Genomic DNA, 20,994 nt, shown 5'->3' with positions numbered 1-20,994 from the left:
TTTGTGGCTCTCTTATGTGTTTATTTCTCAGAGGCAGAGCCAGGCGATATATCATCTGAGCCCATTAAATCCTACAGGCCTTTCACACACTGCTCCTAACCAGCTATTGTGTTAGCGTGGATTGGCCTGCTAACAGATTGACTGGGAGCACTTCTCATAAGAGACAGCTGCTGTTCTCACCATGACACGACATTGTCATCAAAGGCTATGATAGCCTGTTGATTGACAGTAGTTGGAATAGTGCTGTGGCTGGCCGTGTGCCTAGTGCTGTGGAGAGAGAAATATATACAGTCAGTCAAAGAAACACTGAAATTACAGGTTTTCTTCCTAAATATGAAGTGGCTGCTGTTTTTAATAGTAACTTCAACTTCAGCCAACAAGTATTGGCAGGTGCAGTGTATTGAATATCATGTAGTATTAACTATCTGTATCATATAACTCCCTATAACCCAACCTCTATTGCACTATGGCTTCTTTTACTCGGCTGTCGAGGTTGATGGCAGCCTGGTTAATTGAAATATTGTTTCACTGTGGCTGCTGAGGCTCTTTCCCAGGAGAGGTTAGGTTTGCTGATGGCCACACTGACTCGAGAATAATATGCCGGGCTTTTAATAAAATGCCCATAATTATGCGGTGGGCATCAATGTCAATGAGTCCACTGTGGTGTGTATTTGTGTGTATGTGTGTGTGTGAGAGGGAGCGTAAGTAAAGAGGAGGGCAGCATGATTGAAAACAGCAGTGGCCCTTCTCAGATGATCCCTATGGTCCAGCCCCAGACTCAGGTACAGCGCTATGGGAAAAGAAAGACCCCTTTTTTAGTCCTGAATATGTGGGAGGTAGATTTGCCCCAGAAAGTTGGGCCTCAGGAGAAGAAAGGTGTGTTTTTTTCTCTTTTATGCTGGGCTCCCCCTGTGAAAGCGGTCTCGCTCTGGGGAGCAGCCTCATAGCAGGTGGCCTCCAAGCCACCTGGGGGCTTTGGGCCTTCTAAAATGATAAAGTGAAGGACCTCAGATTGTATAATGATGAAAAGAACTAACAAAACTTTTTGAAGATGACAACATACTTTGGTATAGCCATTTAAAAATGTGTTTGAGTATTCTGAGCACCAAATTAAACTCAGAAGTAATATCCAGTAAACTTTTATTACTTAATTTTCACAACTATGCAGAGTAATGCATAAAGCATTTGATTGGGTGTAGGTTGTTAGTGCATAATATTATTTTTTCTGCCATTAGCAAACCCTGTAAATAGGAATGTATGCCAAGGCTGAAAAAATGCTAAATTACCTTCCACCATTTAGGCTGAGATCCAATTATCAATAAATTATGCTCTCATACTGGATGGAGCTATGAGATTATATTCATTCTTTAAATGTTTTCTGCTCCCAATTAAAATTCATATAGTTATTGATCTTGTTGATTTTTATGTCCTGAAATTTGCATAATCTATTAAAGAAGAATGATTAATGAAGTGCTCAGTTTTGCATTCCAAGGACGCTTGCACAAGCAATGTTGGCGATCTTTTGTGTCCTCTGTTTACCCTAAAGTGTGAAAGAGGCGGTTTACCTAGGAAGCCCAGTCAGAAAGAGATTGAGGGCACTGAAAAGCACCAATCATTTACAAGTGATTTCTCTCCTGCTCAATGAATATGGTTAGGTTTAAAATATTTAAAGAAACTTTCACGGTGTTGTCACCTTCATATTAAAAAAAAAACTGTCCCCCTAAAGAGAAATAATAAATTACATATTTCTAATGTTTGCAAATGGCAGTTCAGTAGTCTCTGTGCAGACTGGGCTTGACAATCACTTTCACCACAACCTGTGGGGAGGCTGGGTGTAAATGGGCACCCCTCTGACCTACTGGACCTCTAGCAGATGTGTGTGAAGATCGACTTCTTTTTCATCTCTCTTTATATCGCTTCACCTGTTTCTCTTCATACCTGAGCGAAAAATGAAAAAAAAAAAATGTACATATTGGTGGTGGGGTGTTTTTATTTCAGATTAATTTCATATGAAATACACACCACACTATTTTATGACTTGGCACTTGGCTATTCTCTGCTGCATGGAAAACATCAAGCAGCCACCTAACTTGCAGTGCCTGTTGTGCAGCTTAGTGACAAACGGCTTGTCTCAGCTCAGTTAACGCCTGCAGCCCCAAGCTCGGAAATTAATGTTTATATCACCCCCCGCAATAGAACACTAACCTTTGAGCACACATTTGATAATGAATGACTTTAAACCTGTGGATGGGGAATTCAAGCTATTTAGCGCCACAAATATTCTTTACTTGCTCACCAGTGGCAGCAGCCTTTGACAATCGCTCTTTTTTTGTCTCTTTCTGGTGTTATGTGATTATAAATTACCACCTCTACAATGCCTAAGAGTGAAGGCAGAGATTTAACTGGCTGTACTTGAATAAAATATGAATGTGTCCCCATTGAGGTAAGATAAACACTGACGTCTCTGCAGTCACGTCTCCATCACTTTGGCCTCCTCTCACAAGACGGAAGTTGTGCTGTGATCTTAAACATAGTGTCGGGATGAAAAAGTTCTCTGCAAACTGAATGTCAGCTTTTGAAAACAAGAGTTGTGCCAGTAAATTGTTTGCGCACCAAAGTTCCTTGGTGTACATTTAAAAATGAATGCTCACTTGAGAGAAGGTTGTTGTAGCTATATCTGGATGCATCACTCAGAGGACTGCTGTAGGTTCTTAACAGTACATTTCTATGGTTGATGGAGTCTCTAGACGTGGTATCAGTGGTGAAGCTGAGACAGATGTTGGAGAACTCTATAGCATTTCCACTCTCTCAGAGATGTGTTTGCTGGGGAGAAGAGTCCCCAAGGACCCTGAGTTTATCTTCCATCTCCATCATCAGGGCTTGTGATTTGACAGACTCCTTTTACCCAGACTCTGCCTCGTCTCCAGGACAATAAGCAACACCATGTCTGATTAGTTTCAGAGTTCAGTGGTCTTGAACGCAGCATTTGTATTGGTTGTTGTTGCTTCGTAACCCCTGTCTGTCTGACAACAGTTACTCAGGCGCTGAGAAAACACAAGCCTACACAAGTAGTAAAGAAGTATCAGATATGGTGTAAACAGATTCTGGGATTCATATTTAGCACCTTAGATGATATCATAATATTCAGATTAATGTCTGAAAAGTTAGGAGGCCCAGGGGCACCCTGACGGTAAAAGTGGTCATCAGAATGATGACATACTGCATTGTGTGAGCAAGATTCACTTAATTGACAATCCACTTTTCTAAAGTGAAATGATGTTTGGATTATGTAGAGTGTATATTCCTTTTTACCTTATGTTTTTTTAATTATGACTGCTGTGCGGCTGTTCAATTAATTTTAATGTCTTGGTTGGCTGTGAAATTCCTGCTAAGTGGTGTAGGCTTGCTGTGGATGTAGAAATGGTAATGCAAAGGTATATAGCGCTTTCAAAGTATTTCTGACAGAGGCTAACTGCTAACATCATCTGCTGTACTGTTTTATGTGAATGAATTTTTGTTATGTATCCAAAATCAAGCACAGGGTAATTGATTGTTTGAAAGCTGTTTTAACTCTAAAGACCACTATACACTACATGGTAGCTATTAACTGAAGAGCTGAACTGAGTGCAGCCATTTGCAATCGATACAAAGCAAACCATCCTTCCAATAAATTTATGACATACTTGTACAGTGCATGTGACAAAGTTTTGGTCCATCCAATTAAACGGGAAGCCCACTCATTAGACTACTTTTGTTCATGCCAGGAATTCATGGTAGCTATTCTTTTTAATGATTTAATAAGTCAAAAACGTACTTGCACATTGTGTTGTTTCCTCTATAACAATGGCATGAAGGTAGTTGGTGCGTTTTGAACTCCTCTGTCTAAATCCACATTTGCAATTGTCACAATGACAAAGAGGGAGAAAAAGATTTAGGGAACCTGCAATAGATTTCTTTGGGAAAACAGTCAACCTGATTTCCTAGCGTTAGGTTCATAGGGTTGTATTCCCCCCTTCCACAGAACCACCCTTATCTTAATGAGGAATCGCAACACACAGTACTGTTGTAAAACAACAATGATGGGGGAAGCAGCTAATGAGGCTATCATGGTGACGGGAAAGAGCCGTGTCTCCCTCCAGGCCCCAGCGAACAGAACAGGCTCTGCAGCAGACGTGGAGAGGCCAGAGACAGAGCTCACATTGATTGTGTAGGTTTGAGAGGCAGAGCCGGTAAAATAAAAGATGCCACAACTCATCAGCCAAATTAGTTCAAAGTGTAGGGTTTTGAACTCTGCAAGCCAATTGTTTGGTTATTTGTGGGAGTGATCTTGTTGTGCGAAAGCAGCCGTGAGATTATGTTGTTTGTTTTCCTAAAACCGTGGGGAAATTTTTTATGCATTTGAGCTTGATTGATCAGGCGCGATGTGGTGTTGGTGTTCTACATTTCACTGGTGTATGTTTTCACTTATGTGAATGAATCACAGCTGGATGCATATGAGATTATTATTATTATAAGCTATGTAAATGAAGAAATCAACTGCTTAAGACTGCTTATTTATTCAAAATTCATATGAAATGTCTCATCTTGAGTTGGTAGAAAAGTTACATAAAGAAAAGTTTATGTATACTAGCAAGGGCGCTTCCTGTAGTGTTACCCATCCTTTGGGCTCCTTTTAATTCATACAACAAATCTGTTAAGAATTTGGAGTCCACCTTCTGTTTGAGTTATTGCTTTGTGGTCATGTGCATGACAAATCTCCAAACTTCTGCTGCAACAGATTTGATTTGTTTTTGCCTTCGTAGCCTACAGTTGTTTTCTTTTAGTTACTTGGACATATAGAGAGCTATAAATTCATCCCACCATATAACGGAGTGACTGAACTGAACGTATGTACAGTATGTGAGGATTTACATGTCTACATATATCTAGTTTTTTTTTTCTTTTCTTTTTTTTCCACCTGGCAGACTCTCACCCATCATATCCACCTTCCATGTGTCTAAAGCGGGAGCCCCATGAGGCATCCTTTGCCCCCTTCACCCCCTGCTCTGTTGGGGACTCTGCTCTAGCTGACATCTTGCCCCACCAGTGCAGCCTCTCTGTAGATGCCTCTACTCCCAGCTATCCCGCCCATGCCCGCGGCTCCTGCTACAGCCAGTATGCCAGCCAGCCCTTTATAGCAGGTACAACTTTACCCTTAAGGCCCCACAACCAGATCAAAATTCAATCAAGCTCAGTCTGTTCAGTTGATTTTTTTTAATTCACATCTGTGTTCCATTAAATAATTTAGTAATTATCAAAACATACACCAAATTAAAGCGACTGCCTCTCATGTTGCAAAGCCATCAATCCCATCATGCTTTGCAGCACTGTTATTGTGTGTTAAGGAGCAAAACTGACTGTTTGCCCCTCATTAACAGCAACTGTTCTCTCCCCCTTTCCACCCTGCTGTTCTCCAGCTTTGACCCTTTGCTTGTCTCTTGAGTTAACAATAGGCGCCAGGTCCTTCTAACCCCATGACAGGTCTGAGGTCTGGGGGGGCAAGATGAGGCCAAAAAGGGGTGGCTGTGTGGGGTGGGGTGCAGAGGCAGAGACATAGGGGCTGATGCAGAGGGCCTGCCTTAGACCTGTAGCTCCCTGTGGTTTTTTATTATGTGTGACTATGTGCATCACTTCACTTTAGTGAGTTTAATTTGTGCCTTGTTTACTCTACATCAAAATAAATAAATAAATAAATCCATACATAAAACAAAATGTCACTGTTGCTATAATGGTTTACTAAATTATCTTCTGTGCCTACTAGAGATGACATTCATGTGTAACACTTTTGCACCAGAATATGAAGTTTGAAGGAAACTTACTGACCTGATGCCCCTGTCAATTTTTTCAACAATAATAATGACAAAACTTTTATTATGCATCTGGCAATTCGTGAAATTTAGATACAAAACATATCAGTAAAATGTTAACTGATGATTTATTTCATTTGTTTCTCAGTCATTACTAAAATTGCTAAATCATTATAAGCATTTTTATGGTCATGTTGAGACTTAATCAAAATCACATACTTCTCAAAGGTAAACCAACATGCAGGACTCAGAAGACAAAACCTGGTCTCTGGTGACAAAATTCTGCACTATGTGGCACAAAATTTCTTCACTCAAAAAAAATGCTGCGTGTGTGAACATAAAGCAGACTGTGATTACATTTACAGTATACGATTAGTACTATATAAATTAAATAATATCTATAAACATATTTCTGTTTTTAAGCGTCCACATAGCTGTTTTCCCCCTGTGTGCCTGCAGGTCGAGACATGGCCAGTACTACTTTACCTGGCTACCCGCCTCATGTCCCCCCCACAGGACAAGGCAGCTACCCCACCTCCACGCTTGCTGGAATGGTTCCTGGTAGGTGACACTATTCCCTTTTTATGATGCCATTAATTTTACTTTTACAGGTTTTATTTTCACTAGATAGTCCCCTTCAGTTGATCTTGTTTTAAGAAGTAGAGGTCACAAACAAGTGGTAATGCATTTCTATGATGTCTTTAACAGTACACGTGTATACTAGAGACACATACAAACACAGATTCACAATTGAGAAGCCAAAGGAACCTTAAAGCATTGCTTCTGACTCCAAGGATTGAAGAAAGAGCTTGTTATAGGTTTGTTAGACTGCGGTTAGCGTGTGGTTAGCGTCTGCGGACGAGGACATTAGATGAACTCGATAGGCGATCACCACAATCAGTGGCCGTGAGATAGGACAGTTCCTCTCAGTTACACTCCAGCTCCCAGCGCTCATTACCCTTGCCGTGTCCACACAGCACACTCTCACCAGCCCTGTCGATAAACACTGCTTTTGCTCTTCTCCTCGCCTCCCCGGCCACCCAGGGCTGCAAAGCGTATCTCTTTCCCCTCTACTTAACCTGCAGTTCAGGTTCACAGCAAACAGTTAAGGGTCAAAACACAGAGGCGTGGAGGGCCTGTAAATATTTAAATCACTATCTCTCTCAGGGATGAGCTTGAGTTACACGACCAGTAGTGAGGAGGCTATAGCTGCCAGAATGTGTAGATCAACTAGAACAACTGAAAACACAATTCCCTTTATTGCTCTGAGACATGTACCTTTCACACTGACCAATAATCAAAGCAGGGGCACAATATTTACAAGCAAGCTCACTGTGCAGAAGGACAACATTTTAAGATGGACATGGAGGTAAATGCTTATATTAACATCAAATTATGAAAATTTGTTTTGCTCTATTGGATTATATGCCACTCGGACATGTTTAGGGACATTCTTACCCAAAAACATATACAAGCACCCATGTAGAAATGCCTTATTAATCCAAGGGTTGTAGGGTTGTGTTTTTTCATCTGGTGGTGAATAACTAAGATTTAGTGATCGGTCCCAAACACTGTTAAAGCAAAGGCCATTCTTCAGCAGCTTCATATAAAACCCAGCCTTTATAGTCTCATAAAAGAAAGAAACCTGTGGACCCACAGCATCGCTCTCTGACATCCCCTCAGCCTCCCGTCCTCTCCACCACGACCTGCACTGGAGGACAAAGAGGGAATGAGAGTCTCTCAGAACCTATTAGGACATTTTGAAGCGAAGCATCGTTGTTTAAAAGCAGAATAAAAGCTCTAAAGAAAGAATAGAGGAAATCCTGAAGACTTACAGAGGATTAATAAAATAATCAGTTTACTGTACCTAAAGGGACTATGGAGCCAGGACCAAGGTGCCTTAGAAACATTATGTGACATGTTTGTAACGTACCTCTAATGTAAAATGTAAAAAAAGTTTTGTTTACAGCTTAATATTTTCTGAAAGCTGTCCGTCACTTTGTTTTTGTTTGGTCCTCATTGCTAATGTTTGCTTTTAACGATTTCTTCTCTAGGGGGGGACTTTTCTGGAAACCCTTACTCTCATCCACAATACACCACTTACAATGAAGCATGGCGGTTCAGTAATCCAGCATTACTAAGTAAGTGGTTGTTTTATATAATAGGCCTAAAAACTGTCAAGCATGTTGTATTTTAATCAGCTTTTCTGAAGACAATAATAAAAAGTAGTATTCTCAGTCCTTAGAGATTTAGTTGTTTCTTATGTCGTGTTTGACCTCACGGTTTCCAACGGCTCGTTCTTCTGTTAACTTTCAGGTTCCCCTTATTATTATAGTGCCGCATCCCGTGGCTCCGCACCACCCACTGCTGCCACTGCCTACGACCGCCACTAGTTACCACGGAGACCAGTTCAAACTGCAGGGCCAGGGCTTCGGCCTCCATATTGTCCCCGTCTGAGAAACACTGAGTTCAAACAGAAGAGAGGTGGAATTCCAAAGGAAAGTCCCGTGATCTTATGTGATGTGGAGAAAGCATCAGTGAGCTCGACACCGGTGCATCTAGCCCAGCTTCAGCGTTACACATTGTGGGCCAAAAGTGCCCTTGGGCATTCAGAACTTACCCTTAATGCCCTCACTCTCTCACAGGACTGAACATTTCCAGAATGACTTTAAGAGATTATATAAATATATATATTATAAAATATAAATTGAAGAAAAACAGTGTGAAGACTACCATGTGGAAAAAAATGTTGTGGGTTTTTATTTTTGTTCCTTTGTTGCTGTTGTTGTTGTTGTTATTTTATTCATGGATCCTCACATTCCTTTAAGTAACGAACTGCAGTATTTTTCTGCTCTAAAGAGAAAAGTCCAGGGGAGATAACAATGGTCCCATAGCTCGATGATGCAGCGACTTGAATCAGTGTTGTGCCCCCCCACACTTAATGAGATGCTGGCTCCACACTGAAGGGCAGGCTTTACTCTGGTGCTTTGACTACAATTTCTGCTCCCATTTCTCCAGTCCCACCTACATCATCAGACAAACACAGCATGTCCAATAACTTTTACTGACCCTATATAGACTGACCCCCGTGGCAAACAATCAGATGTAAAAATGTAAGTCATTTTTTGAAGTATTAAAAATTGTGGTAATTTTGACCTCAAAATGGCCTTGCCAGAATTTTGAATACTTTAAATTATTTTTTTCTGTCACTATTTAAATCTTTAAAAAAAAAATTCAGAATAGTTGTCAGTTTCCTCATTTTCCAGTCATGTCCATGTCCATGCATGATTATATTTTGCTCTTTTTGTTGCCCTATAACCTCAGCTTATTTGCTTTATTTGGTATAGTCACTTAAAATTAAGTTCAATTAAGTTAAAACATGAGTTAAAAACATTTGTTTTAGGTGTAAAAACACAAAGCAGACAGACAGACGTGTTTTTGAGCGAGTGTCTTTTTCAGAGTAAACCTTTCCGAAGATACTGGAAGCCATAGCTCCTTGGCTACATGATCAAATTTCAATTCTCCTGGGTTATACATCATTCAGCTACTTAGTCATACCACTAGATGCCTAAACAGTTTAGAAAGCTGCACACAGTTGGCGCAAACCGACTGTAAATTAGCTTCAACAATTGCCTTACAACCTCTGTTTTTTTTTTTTTTCAACCTAAATTCATGCCTGTTCAACGAAGTTAACTGCCTTTACAAGCATGTTTCCTCCATCCTCCTTAAGTTACGTTCAACTCTCCATTGGGACTGAAAGGAAATAGTGATTCAGTTTGCTTTTTGGAAAATATTTTGTGAATGTACTTTTAACTACATTTGCCAAAGACTTAGTTTGATATTTAATATTTTATTTACAGTATATGTATGCATAAATAAAGCAGTATTATCTTTTAAATAAGTAGTCAACACTGAACATGTATGCCGTGACTTTTCGACAGGCAAACAACATGATGCATATGACTGTAATGAAAAAGGTAAACTTCAATGAATCAATATTCCAACAGTTGCAACAAATGCTGCTTTGTAGAATGATTTGTGAATAATGTGAAGACAATTCTTCTCTGTAAATAATATCACACATACACACACACCATTGCAGTATCATACTAATGTACTGGCTCCCTTTGTAGATATACAGACTGAAAAAAAAAAAACGTGCATTACATTTGTGTCTTAATGTAACGTTGTGCTCTGAGGAAATGCACAACTACTGTATAACCTGTGGCTACATCTGTAGCAGGTTTCAGATGCTAACATCACATAGGTTGTCTTTGTCAGTTTATTTTATTGTCATGATGATGTTTTATGTCACTATGCAATGAGTTAAATGGCTTTCTGTATCATCTTTTGTTGTTGGGCTCAGAACAAGTAATCCCCATGGAGAACAGCAAAAAAAAAAAAAAAACAAAACAAAAAAAAAACATTCAATACAAAAAAAGACTTCCAGTGTGAAATGGTTTCTTCTCTGGTTTCCACAAATTCTCTTAACCGAAGATGTGATCAAACTGAAGTCCTTGGCAACAATCAAAAATATCGTCCTGTTAGTAGATGTCGTGATCACTATGTTAATTCAAATTACAGTCATCTATGCCTCCATGTATAGAAAACATCCATTTATTCCTAGTCTCCCATCTCTCCGCCCTGTCTCCACACTTTTTCTCACTCCCTCCACTCCCTCAACTGCACAACCAATACATTGCTTTAGTGTAAGGCGTCCGAGATAAAGTTTACTTTTAGTAGTTCATGAGCAAATACATCGTCCAGAGATAACTGTCATTGCTGAGGGCACCAGATAAAGGAGAAACAGACCATGGTCCTGCTCTTCAAGAGAAACTATCCTCTACAAATTGCACTTGGGATTTGCCTACTGCTGTCTACTTGTAGCTCGACATACCTGAAAAAGAAAGACTTGGCGTAGAGTGCACGCCACGCTCAAGCCTTTGCTTTAGGAAGCGGAGCACCTCTGAAGGAATGGCTCTTCTGCTGTTGTAAAGATGATACAGGAGATGTGTCATGAACATAAAAAGGATTTCTGATGAAAATCTATACGGAAAGCCTTGTGGCCTCAATCATTGTTCTGTTTCAGTTCTGTTCCAATTCTTTTTGTGCACATGAGAAATAAATTCTTTTATATGTCAGTCATTGACTCGGCGTCCCCTCATTATTAACCTCATAAGAAAATAATTCAAAGTTCAAGGTTCCGGGGGAACATTCCTTCTGCTAGGGTATTGATGTTTGGTTTTATGAACAGTCAACTACAGATACATATATGGGTTACAGCTCTCACATGAGAAATAAATGATAGCTGCACAGCACAGTGTGTGTCTATTCTTGTGTAGGACTCATAGATTCCTATTAAAATAGTTCAGCCTACAACAAAGAGAACAACTGTATTGTGTTAATTTGTGTGTGCAGGACAGAGGGAGAAAAGAAAGGGGGAAGGAAGAGGAGGAAACAAAGAAGGACAGTTGGGAAGGCAGTCTCTGACTCCAGTATATTTAATGATGCATTGGTTCATCCTGCTGCCCGGCTCGATTCCTCTCTGCACTCTCCACTCAGAAACACACAAACCCAACCAGTTGCAATTCAATTTCTTTGCTTTCTCCTATTGTTTATTTCATGGATCCCCTGTGAAGCATCAAAAGCTGCTGTTTCTGTCAACCACTAACTGTCCTATGTGTTTGTCATTCAGGCCTTGTTAAAAGAAAAAAAAAAAAAAAAAAAAACGCCACACATACACACTAACACTCCCTCTTCTCCCAGCTGAGTATTCCCAGTGGTAAAATTATTCCATTTAGATGGGAACTTTTTTGTCACTACCCTGTCTAAATTGGCATATCTGGCTCTCTCGCAGAAACCAATAAACTGTGAACCCTGATGCATCTGTCTGTCAAGCTCATCTTTACTTTAGCAGGCCAGATGACAACAACAGGAGAAGAGACACACACCAGCAGAATGGGGCACACTGATTGGCTCTCATCAGTTAGGCATTACGAAAAGCACCTGTCATCCTTGGGGCTTCTCAGACCCACACAGAGAGGCCCTGCCATGGGGGCCAATCGGCCCTGCGCACGATTTACTCAAACATTTCACCCTCATTGTCAGCTTGGCTTGGTGATGCCCTACAGCTAGGCCTCTTTGGCATGATTCATGTCTGTCACTGGTAATATATACAGTGGAAAAAGTCAATTTTAACAAGCTGCTTGCTGGACATAGTCTGAAGTAACTGTTTGAAATTACAAGCTTATTCAAACAAAACACTGCATTAGATAAGGCAACATCAGTGGTGGAAAATAAGTGTCTACATTTACTCAAGTACTGTATTTGTGTAAAATCTTATTTTAGTTGAGTATTTCCATTTTATGCTACTTAATACTTCTACCTCACTACAGTCTAGAGGAAACTCACTGTACTATTTAACTTTGCAGACTGACAGTTCACATTAAAATACACGATAAACATAAATAATACACTACAAAACTCCTTTCAAAAAAGCAGTACTTAGGGCACCTTGTTTCAGGATTCGATTAGTTGTTAGCAGCTCTAGCAAAGAGACATCTCCCCTATAAACTTCTAAAAGTTTAGTTTAAATAATTTTCAACCTATTAAGTACTTCAAAAAACAAAGATTACAGAAGTAACCCAAAAGAAATTAATACAAATGCCCCTTCTTTCCCACCCTCCTCTTTCCTTTGAACAGAATCAACACTGACATAGCACACTGTAAACACTATTCAACTTATGATCATTATCCTCAGTGTAAACATATATGATCCAAAACTCACTGGATCTCAGGGCATCTTATGAGTGTGGTATTGTTCAGGGTTGGTGGTGGTCTAGCAGTGACATACTGTCATCTGCCTTCATGGGAGCCTGTCATCAGCCTCATCATGTGGCTGTCATAGTTGATGCTAGTGAGGGGAGAGGCCAACGCTGCTGTGTCAATCAACGAGCCCTCATTAGAAGCGGTTTTAATTAGTGGCTGCATGGGTGCAGCATTGTTCACAATGCTGCCTTCGTTAACTCTGTTAATCCCAAATGGATTTGGGTTGGGAAGAGGCAGCAGTATGGTGGTCTGTGGTATAATGCGCGCCTTTAAGTGTTGCCAGTTGAAAATATTATTTACTATGTATTAGTATCTTGAAAATGAATGTGCTTGACTTGAAGAGGATGAAGAGTCTTGAAGTGTCCCTGAAGAACCAACTGCATGTTTATCATCCTGACCCAAGGACGAAAGGCTTTGAAAATTAAAATAAAGGTTTGTGAAAGCCTTCTTTTGGAAATAAATCACCATCTCATGCTAAGATTATTTCAGTGTGGCAGGGGAGTCAGAGAGACAATGATTATGAGGTTATTTTCACTGTCGACGGGTGAGACCATCCAGGCGACAAGAACATGACTTTGTGATGTTTGTAATGAGTGAGCGGTGATTGACTCAACACAGCCTAAAGAGGTTTCCTCCATGTTCAAGCTCAAAGGATGCTCGGGTTCTGGGTGCATCCTGTACTGCAGCATAGTTCATAATTAGAATAATGAGCAGTCGGAGGGTTGTCTGGAGAAATGCAATTGCTGCATTTCTCAACCCAGGCCTCATCTGCCAACTATATGCTATTATACCAATCCCATGGCTGTTAGATCAGACAGCAGTGCAGAGCAATTTGCCTTCAGAAGCTAAATTATCGTTTTGAATAGCCATTGTGCGACACATTGTGTAATTAAGCACTAAATGTGTCTCGCTACCTGATTATGTCACTCTCCGAAAGGGATCAGGAGCTGTGGGGCGAGGAATGGTGTTCCTGCATTTGTGCAGGCACATGAAGTGGTGGGGAGTGATTTGAAATTAAGTAGGAAGGGTGTAAGGGCATAACAAAAGGCCAAAATGGGTAAAATGGGGTAGCACTAACCTGCGTGCCTCCTTCAAGCTGAGAGGGGATCTTCAGTTTGACCGAGTGAGTGGGAGGGGTTGTTTGAGTCCCAACTGTTTTAGTAAAACAGTGCAACAAGGGCATCCAGCCTTCTGCATATCCAGTAGGACACAGGAAGAAGAAGAGATGAGGCAAAGAGGGGAGAAAGGAAAGTGGGAGGCCACAATCACCAACCCCCACCACCTCTGACTGGCTCCCCATGCCGCTTCACCCCCTCCCCAACACACACACAGTCCACAACGCCTCCACCCCCTCCGCTACCAACACCCAGTCACTGTCAGGCCAAACACATGATGAATTGCCCTGTCAACAGAATTCATTCAGGGACCAATTAATTCAGCAGAAATGAACTAGAGCCATCAGTCGCTGAAAAACTCAGTGCAAAGAGAGCAAAGTAGCCCCACTTCAGAAAACGAGGAAGCGAGGGAGGGAATGAGGGAGAGAGGGGTGAGAGTGTAGTGGAGACGAGAGGGCAAGCAAAAGAGAGAGAGAAAGAAAGGGAGCGGGAGAGAGAGCGTGGTAGAAGTTAGTCTGACAGAAATTGGTCATTTAATGCTTTAGCGCACTGGAGACAGCCCCTGTCATAGACGAAGGCATGGCAGGGGCTCCCCTGGTATTTTATTTATTAATTATCCTATGCAGCAAGGGGCCTTTAACTGTCTCAGTCCAGCCCCGTCAGCCCGACTCCCTGTCATTTTCTCTCCACAAACAGATCCTTTAACACGGTGCTCCAGGTTAATGGAGACAAAGCCAATATCCAACCAGCCCTGCCTTCAACCCCAAATACAGTATTCATCTGTACCTTATCCAGGTAATTATGTCTTAGAAGATCTCCTGAATATGTCGTTGGGATGCTAATAAACCACTTTAGAGCTGGCATGCAGAACACGTCTGACCTTTTCAACTTGCTGCTTCATGGTAGGTACACCTCCTGAGGAGGGCAGCAATTATTTACACCTTACTGGGAACTGCATGTCACTGGGAATAAACACAGTCCCAAATAATTTAATGATGGCTGCATTTCTTATTTAGGAAATAACCGGGACAAACTCACGACTGACAAACTCATATTTCCTCATAATTGACTGTTTGTATGTAACATGATTCAGAGTGAAATCTTTGTTGGAAGGAAATGTGTTGCCAAGCAGAGGTACCTGTCAAGGGGGATTTTAGTGACGTAATTCAGATATTTGTCACCTCAAATGCTCCATCTCTGTTTTCTCAACAGTGTCAACAAGATTCAACAGAACTGTGTTTGCCAGAAGCTGTTTTGCTGGCGGTGACAAATTAGCACTGTGAAGGGCGATATCAACAACAGCTAATTAAGGTGTCGTGTGATTTTGGGCTCCAGATCAAGAATCCGCTGATTCATCCCACGGGTGATTATGATGTCCATATGGTCAACGTACAGCAAGCTACTCTGGGAAACACTATCAGCCTGCTGCAGCTCTGGCTTTGCCAAAAGTTTGATCTTGCCTTTTGTGGCAGTGTTGGGTGGTGTTTACAAGGCTCTGAATTATTAACTGCATCTTTTCTTTAAGCCCAGGATCCTCTAGTGGAAAACACGGGATGAGGGGCAGCTGGGAGGCTGCCTGCGACTGGCTGTCACTCTCCTCTGACATCAGGAAGTGAAATCCAACTCTGTTTCCACTGTCGTTCTTTGATGGGCTCGTGTACCTTGGATGCCCCCTTCTCTGTGTCACAAGGTTTTAAAGAATTATCACGCCTTGTGCATAATAGTTGATTTCAGAAAGTGTTTTTGGTTTCAGATATTGTGGTGCTGGCTATTTGAACAAATTCAAAACCAAATCTATATATTCTTTACTATCTCATGGCCAAATGATGAGTAATTTGTCAGAGAGAAACAAACTCAGTTTTTTCTCCTGTTTCTTTCACCTCTTTACTGTGAAAACACACCTAATAGACACCACTGGCACACAAGCCAAGTGAACCTGACAAATGGAACAGAAAAGCTAACAGAGAAGAAAGAGGTGCTTAGGCCCACTGTCACAGGTAAAGTGCTTTCCTGATTTCTGTTCATTCACCATGCTTGAAACTTGTTTTCCTGCAGCTTACTGAAGAGTCTGTGTCTGTGAGTCAGCTAGTTGTCAGCATGTCTCACACAGCAAAAACACTCACTTAGCTTCAAAGTTACAAAGTGCAGCTTTTGAAAGTTTAACGATATGGTCAACTAAAGGAAGCTTGTTTTTTTCAAAGGCTATCATGTTTTGCATTTTAAAACAGCTTGATTCAACTGGAGGGCAGCGCAACAGCTACTATATCTTTAACACAACCTTCTCTGCTTCTAATCCATCTCCAATTCTAGCACTACATGAGGATTTATGTTCTCATATACAGTGTGAGGAATTAGATACGTAGAAGGAAAGGAGTGAAACCCACAGAAAGAGATTGCATATGAAGAGAGAGGGGATGTACTGTAGAATATAATTAAATAAATTAGACTAATTAGGAACATGAGAGCAGGTGCCAGGCTATGAGCTGACAGGGAAGACAGCGAGACAACATGCCAGCACAAAAAAAAAACAAAAAAAAACAAAAAGAAAAGCACATTCTCAAACACACACACATACGCAAGTGCACAACAAAACACACATATGCACGCAAACACACAGCTGCGGTTACGAGGGTGTATCGTGACAGGCACGGGGACAAAACAACTTTCTGCGTTTTGTCATGTGAAACCCCGCAGGAATACTCATGACAGGAAGCAGAGACCCAGGCACCATGGGGGTCTCTTGCCTTTGTCTCACACACATTCTCTTTATTATTTTGTTCTGCAATGGTGAAAGGAAGTTTGCACAAGCCAAAGATTTCTCTCCCCTAATTATTTCAGCACTTGCTCAAGACTGCAAGCTGTGTAAATTCGCAGACTGCTTTTTTCCTCCTGTCAGACCTCTTTAAAACGCTCCTCATCCCAGTGCTCAACAGGGTATATTTAAAAAGATTAATTCAAATTTGATATGATATAAATTGATTGAGAAAGTATAACTTTCTTGTAGGAATCAATATGTTTAACAAGAACATGTTGTATAATTTCTTATGCACTTATATACTATCCAGTTTTTTTGTTAATCAAAACAAATGTGGGCAAAAGACATAAAGCATCAATAGTTTTGAACTTTATGTAAATAGGAAAAATAGGAAATTAACTTAATTAAATATAGTTGCCTCTATGTTTATTAGTGTGCAGATCCAGAAGTTATGTTAAAGTGAGCGTAACACTGACTAAACTCTCCCTTTCCTAGTTGTTGTTTTTTTTAAATCCAGACCTTAACACCTGTGGAAATACTACATAGTTGAGGCAGTAATTTCATTATTTGCCAAAAATAGAAAGTTAGAGTAGAGTATCATTGTTAGAGTAGAGTATCATTGTCATGGATCTCCTCATCATAGTATATGACACAATAGCTTGTAGCTGAGCTGAAAAGATTAGTCGACCGTGTTCTTTTAGAAAAAAAAACTTAAAAATAGACCAAAAACCCAAAATTGACCAGCAACGTAAAGAGATGAATAGACTTTGTACTTATTCTGACTGCCTGGGCAGTGACATTATGTAGACTTCTTATAATACAACAATAAATGTCCATGTCAGCGTGTTGGTTGTGACGTTTCAGACACAACCTGTCAAGTTTACAGACTGTGTGTGAGCCTCTACACCATACTGCAAAATAAAAGTCATACAAAAAACACTTGACCCTGTGTAATACAGACCTGTTAACTATTTTCTTTGATGAAAGTTGGAAAATCTGACTGATTTCTCCAACTGGAGTCAAATGTATTAAGGGGATTTAATAAACCTCAATTTCTTAAAGACATCCAACTGGAAAGCAATGATTTCTGAAGCTTAGCGAAATTACAATTCTTCTTCTTTCCATGCTAGAATTAAAAATAACACACAAGTGGTTGTTTTACCTAGAGAGAGACAGAGAGGGGAAACCATTTTGACAGGAAGAACTTGATGAAACCTCAGGCTTTTCTGCCGTCAATCACAGCCAAACAGCAACCTAACTTTCTTTCGAGAAAACACAACACAACAGCATTTAGAAGGCTATGTGATCCTGCAGCCAAGAGTCTGCGAAGCGGACAGCTCAATATCTAGCCATAGTGCGGCTTGTCAATGCAACACCAAACTTAAGACAGAGAGAGGATGGGGGGGGTGGGTGCGGTGGAAGGCTTTTTTAATTATCTGTGGTTGGGTCGGACTGTGCATCATCATTAGAGAGACTAAATAGCAGTGGTCACTGACTCAGGTAGTGGTAAACGGCACAATTAACAAGCTGAGGAGGGAGAACTGTATTCAATTTGAAAGCCTTCTCTCCTAATCCATCTCCAGTGATCAGCAGCGCTGCTGAGCTACGCCCTTTTACATTCAATTACATTAATCAGGTTATTACCCAGCAAAAAGTCAACATTTTAATCAAGAACTGGCAAAGTAGGGCAGGACATTTCACCTAGACAGGACTAAGTGACAGTCAGAACTGGCAAGTGATGATAGTCTACTGAAGATAATCTACTACTCATGTCACAGCACAGTAAGAATTGTATGTTCTGAATGCATATATTTTCTGATTCTAAAATGCTTCATCTTTGTCAGCATGCACCAGAATGTATCAGTCATCATATCTACATGAAATAGTCTCATCTTTTCACTGGGAACTTCATGAATCTGTGGACTACATGTTAAGAATTCAGGGATTTTTTTTTTGTTTTATTTTTTTCACCTCTAGGCTGCTAATCCTCTTGGATATAATCCTTGCAGGGGTGTTATTAGCACAGCAGGTGTGTAAGAAATGTAAAAACACAGCTGTAGCGTTCACATTCCAGTAACTATTCTGATGGTCTCAAAATCCTTCGACGTGCTCTTTATAAAAACTGAAAATACATTCTCTAACACAAGCCATTATTCATGTATGGATGGAAACAACTTGTCTAAATGTATGTAGAGCTATCCACTGTGGTCAGGTGGGGGATTATTTCATTCACAGCAGAAAAAAGCCAATTTATATGAATATGTGCTTACTTCACAACCAGTAGAAGTTCACTTTGCTGACTGATTGCTGACTGCACACACACTACGTGAATCTAATTTCGCAGAACCTCTGGCTAAGCAGTAGTTTCTCACCCATTTTCTCCCACTAACAGGGAAGAAATCAATTCTCAGGCATCTATGACATTCAGGAGATGCTTGTCTTGTTTTTCTTTCTTTTTTCTTTTCTGCATTTTAGCTTGTTAGGAGTTCTGTGATGTCTGACCCTGTGATTGGGTTTTGATTTAATGGAGGGAAATTCTTGTTGTCCAGCCCATAATGAGAGAAGACAGAGGTGAGAACAGCTCAATAGGAGAGATAACCACTCTGATCCAAAACGGTCATGCAGAACATCGCTGCATCTTTACAAACTGTACCGTCAAGCACCTCACTTTTAAATCTCTCTTCATGAACTTTGAAAGGGAAGAATATGTTTTGAGAAAGATACGTTTGTCTTACAAATTATAATGTAAAACCAAATCAATTTGAGTTGAAGTTTGTCTTGTGCTAGTAATTTATATTGCAAATGATAGCAAAGTGTCTGCCCTTTGAGCACACTGTTTCCAGATCACAGCCCGCAGACTATTGCAATATAATAATTGACTTCTTACACTCAGTTACGCACAAACAGCAGCCCTGTGATACAGCATCTTTCAAAATATTAAACTGTCTAAGTGCCATTTCTGAGTCCCCACTAACAAGACCCATCTCAACTTAAGATGTCTTGTTAAATTGAGACCTTGTTCCCCAGTGGACCTAAATGTAAAACATATCTCTACCCTTGACAAGCAATGTTAATCCATTTAGTGTAACGAACTAACATGTCCCTAATTAAAATATGCCTTTTAATGATACATACTGACATCCTGGAAAACACTGTCACGCTCCCCTCCTTTAATACAGAAATATGCTAATTGCTTCAGTAACACTGGTGTTCAAATCCCAAAGCTACCGCCACATCCTGGGGGACTTAGTATGTTAGGGTTTTGAAACCTCTGTTTAAAAAAAAAAAAAAAAAAAAGCCCTTTTATCACAATGTTTCTTGAGGCTTGTTTTGTCCAGCAGAAAATGTTGGGGAGCTTCAGGGACTGACACTGTTGATTTCCATTCATTTACAGACATTCAATTTACTATTCAGGAACCTCCCAGACATACTCCACACCCCTCCAGTCCACCATCTCACCTATAGGTGCTGGAGGGCAGATAGAGAGTATCAAGCTTCCGCCCCATCCCATGGCAGCTCATTTAAAACAAATCAGGCTGATTGCTGAGCTGATGTGCTCACAAGGCCCAGGTGATAAAGCAATTAAAGCTCTCTAATTCTTCAGGAATTAGAGAGCCAGAAAAAGAAAGGGCCAGTAGGTAATTAACTATATATAATAAAATCCTTTTGTTACCTCTTTGTTTCCTCCACATTTGATTTCTGTTCTTCTTATTTGATGGGCAGTAAGGGACAGGTTCACGTGGGTGGGGTCTGCAGCTCTCTGTGGCAGGGGCCCTGGATGAGAGTAGGGCTTTAGTTAATAGGCTCTCTTTGGACAGATGAGGTCTATTAGGAGGTTAATTTAAAAATGAATAGAGGACAGAGAGAGAGAAAAAGATGGAGACAGGGAGAAAGCTGAGCACAGAACACAGGATTCATAGAAAAAGTTAAACATTGCATAAAATAATTATTCTTCTGTGAAGCAATGCTGCTAATTAAGCAAGTAATAATTAAATAACCACAGATCCAGAGGAACTATTTCAGCATATCCTCACAAATGACCAAAGAAAAACAAGGAAGCCTGCTCTAGACCAAGCACAACCGAACCCTATCACTTCCTATCCATGAGGCCATTTCTGAAAACATTGAGGCATTGTTCAGATGCAGGGTCTGCAGCCCCTACCTCCCAATTTCCATTTCTTTCCCCCCTGCAGAAGGGCTGAATCTGATCCGGACCCATTGGTGTGTGGATAATGAAGGGGTTACCGGGAGCTGGGAGAGGCCCAGTAATTCCCTGCACCAGGGGACTGGGTTTTTGGGTGGGGTTTGGATGAGTACCCCTGCTCTCTGATGCATGCACTCATGTGAGCTTGTGACAGCCTTTACCCAAATCCTGGGCCAGACATAGACACTGCATGTATTATACAGAAATACAGTACAGAACCTAGCTTCAAACATTTTATTACCGCAA

At 40.7% G+C, this 20,994-nt stretch overlaps 1 protein-coding gene and 1 long non-coding RNA gene across 11 annotated transcripts in view; one reads left to right on the top strand and one right to left on the bottom strand.

The window, feature by feature from the left end:
• The window catches only part of pax2a (paired box 2a), a 29,621-nt gene extending 18,626 nt beyond the window's left edge, over positions 1–10,995 (top strand). For 4 of the 10 annotated variants that reach the window (XM_026309703.1, XM_026309700.1, XM_026309701.1 and 1 more), the window contains 4 exons: positions 4,965–5,180; positions 6,306–6,407; positions 7,901–7,987; positions 8,163–10,995. In XM_026309703.1, coding sequence (XP_026165488.1) covers positions 4,965–5,180; positions 6,306–6,407; positions 7,901–7,987; positions 8,163–8,239 — 482 coding nt within the window. In that variant the 3' untranslated portion in view covers positions 8,240–10,995. The remainder of the gene's footprint in view (positions 1–4,964; positions 5,181–6,305; positions 6,408–7,900; positions 7,988–8,162) is intronic. The other 6 variants (XM_026309707.1, XM_026309705.1, XM_026309706.1 and 3 more) reach the window with 2 other exon arrangements.
• LOC113131937 (uncharacterized) overlaps positions 1–20,321 on the bottom strand; it is a 32,644-nt gene extending 12,323 nt beyond the window's left edge. Inside the window, exon 1 of the long non-coding RNA XR_003295854.2 lies at positions 20,218–20,321. This is a non-coding gene — a long non-coding RNA (uncharacterized LOC113131937). The remainder of the gene's footprint in view (positions 1–20,217) is intronic.
• Between the last annotated feature and the right edge of the window lie 673 nt (positions 20,322–20,994).

Source organism: Mastacembelus armatus, chromosome 15 (genome assembly GCF_900324485.2).
Source record: "Mastacembelus armatus chromosome 15, fMasArm1.2, whole genome shotgun sequence".
NCBI lineage: Eukaryota > Metazoa > Chordata > Actinopteri > Synbranchiformes > Mastacembelidae > Mastacembelus > Mastacembelus armatus.
This window is presented reverse-complemented; position numbering and strand designations above follow the sequence as displayed.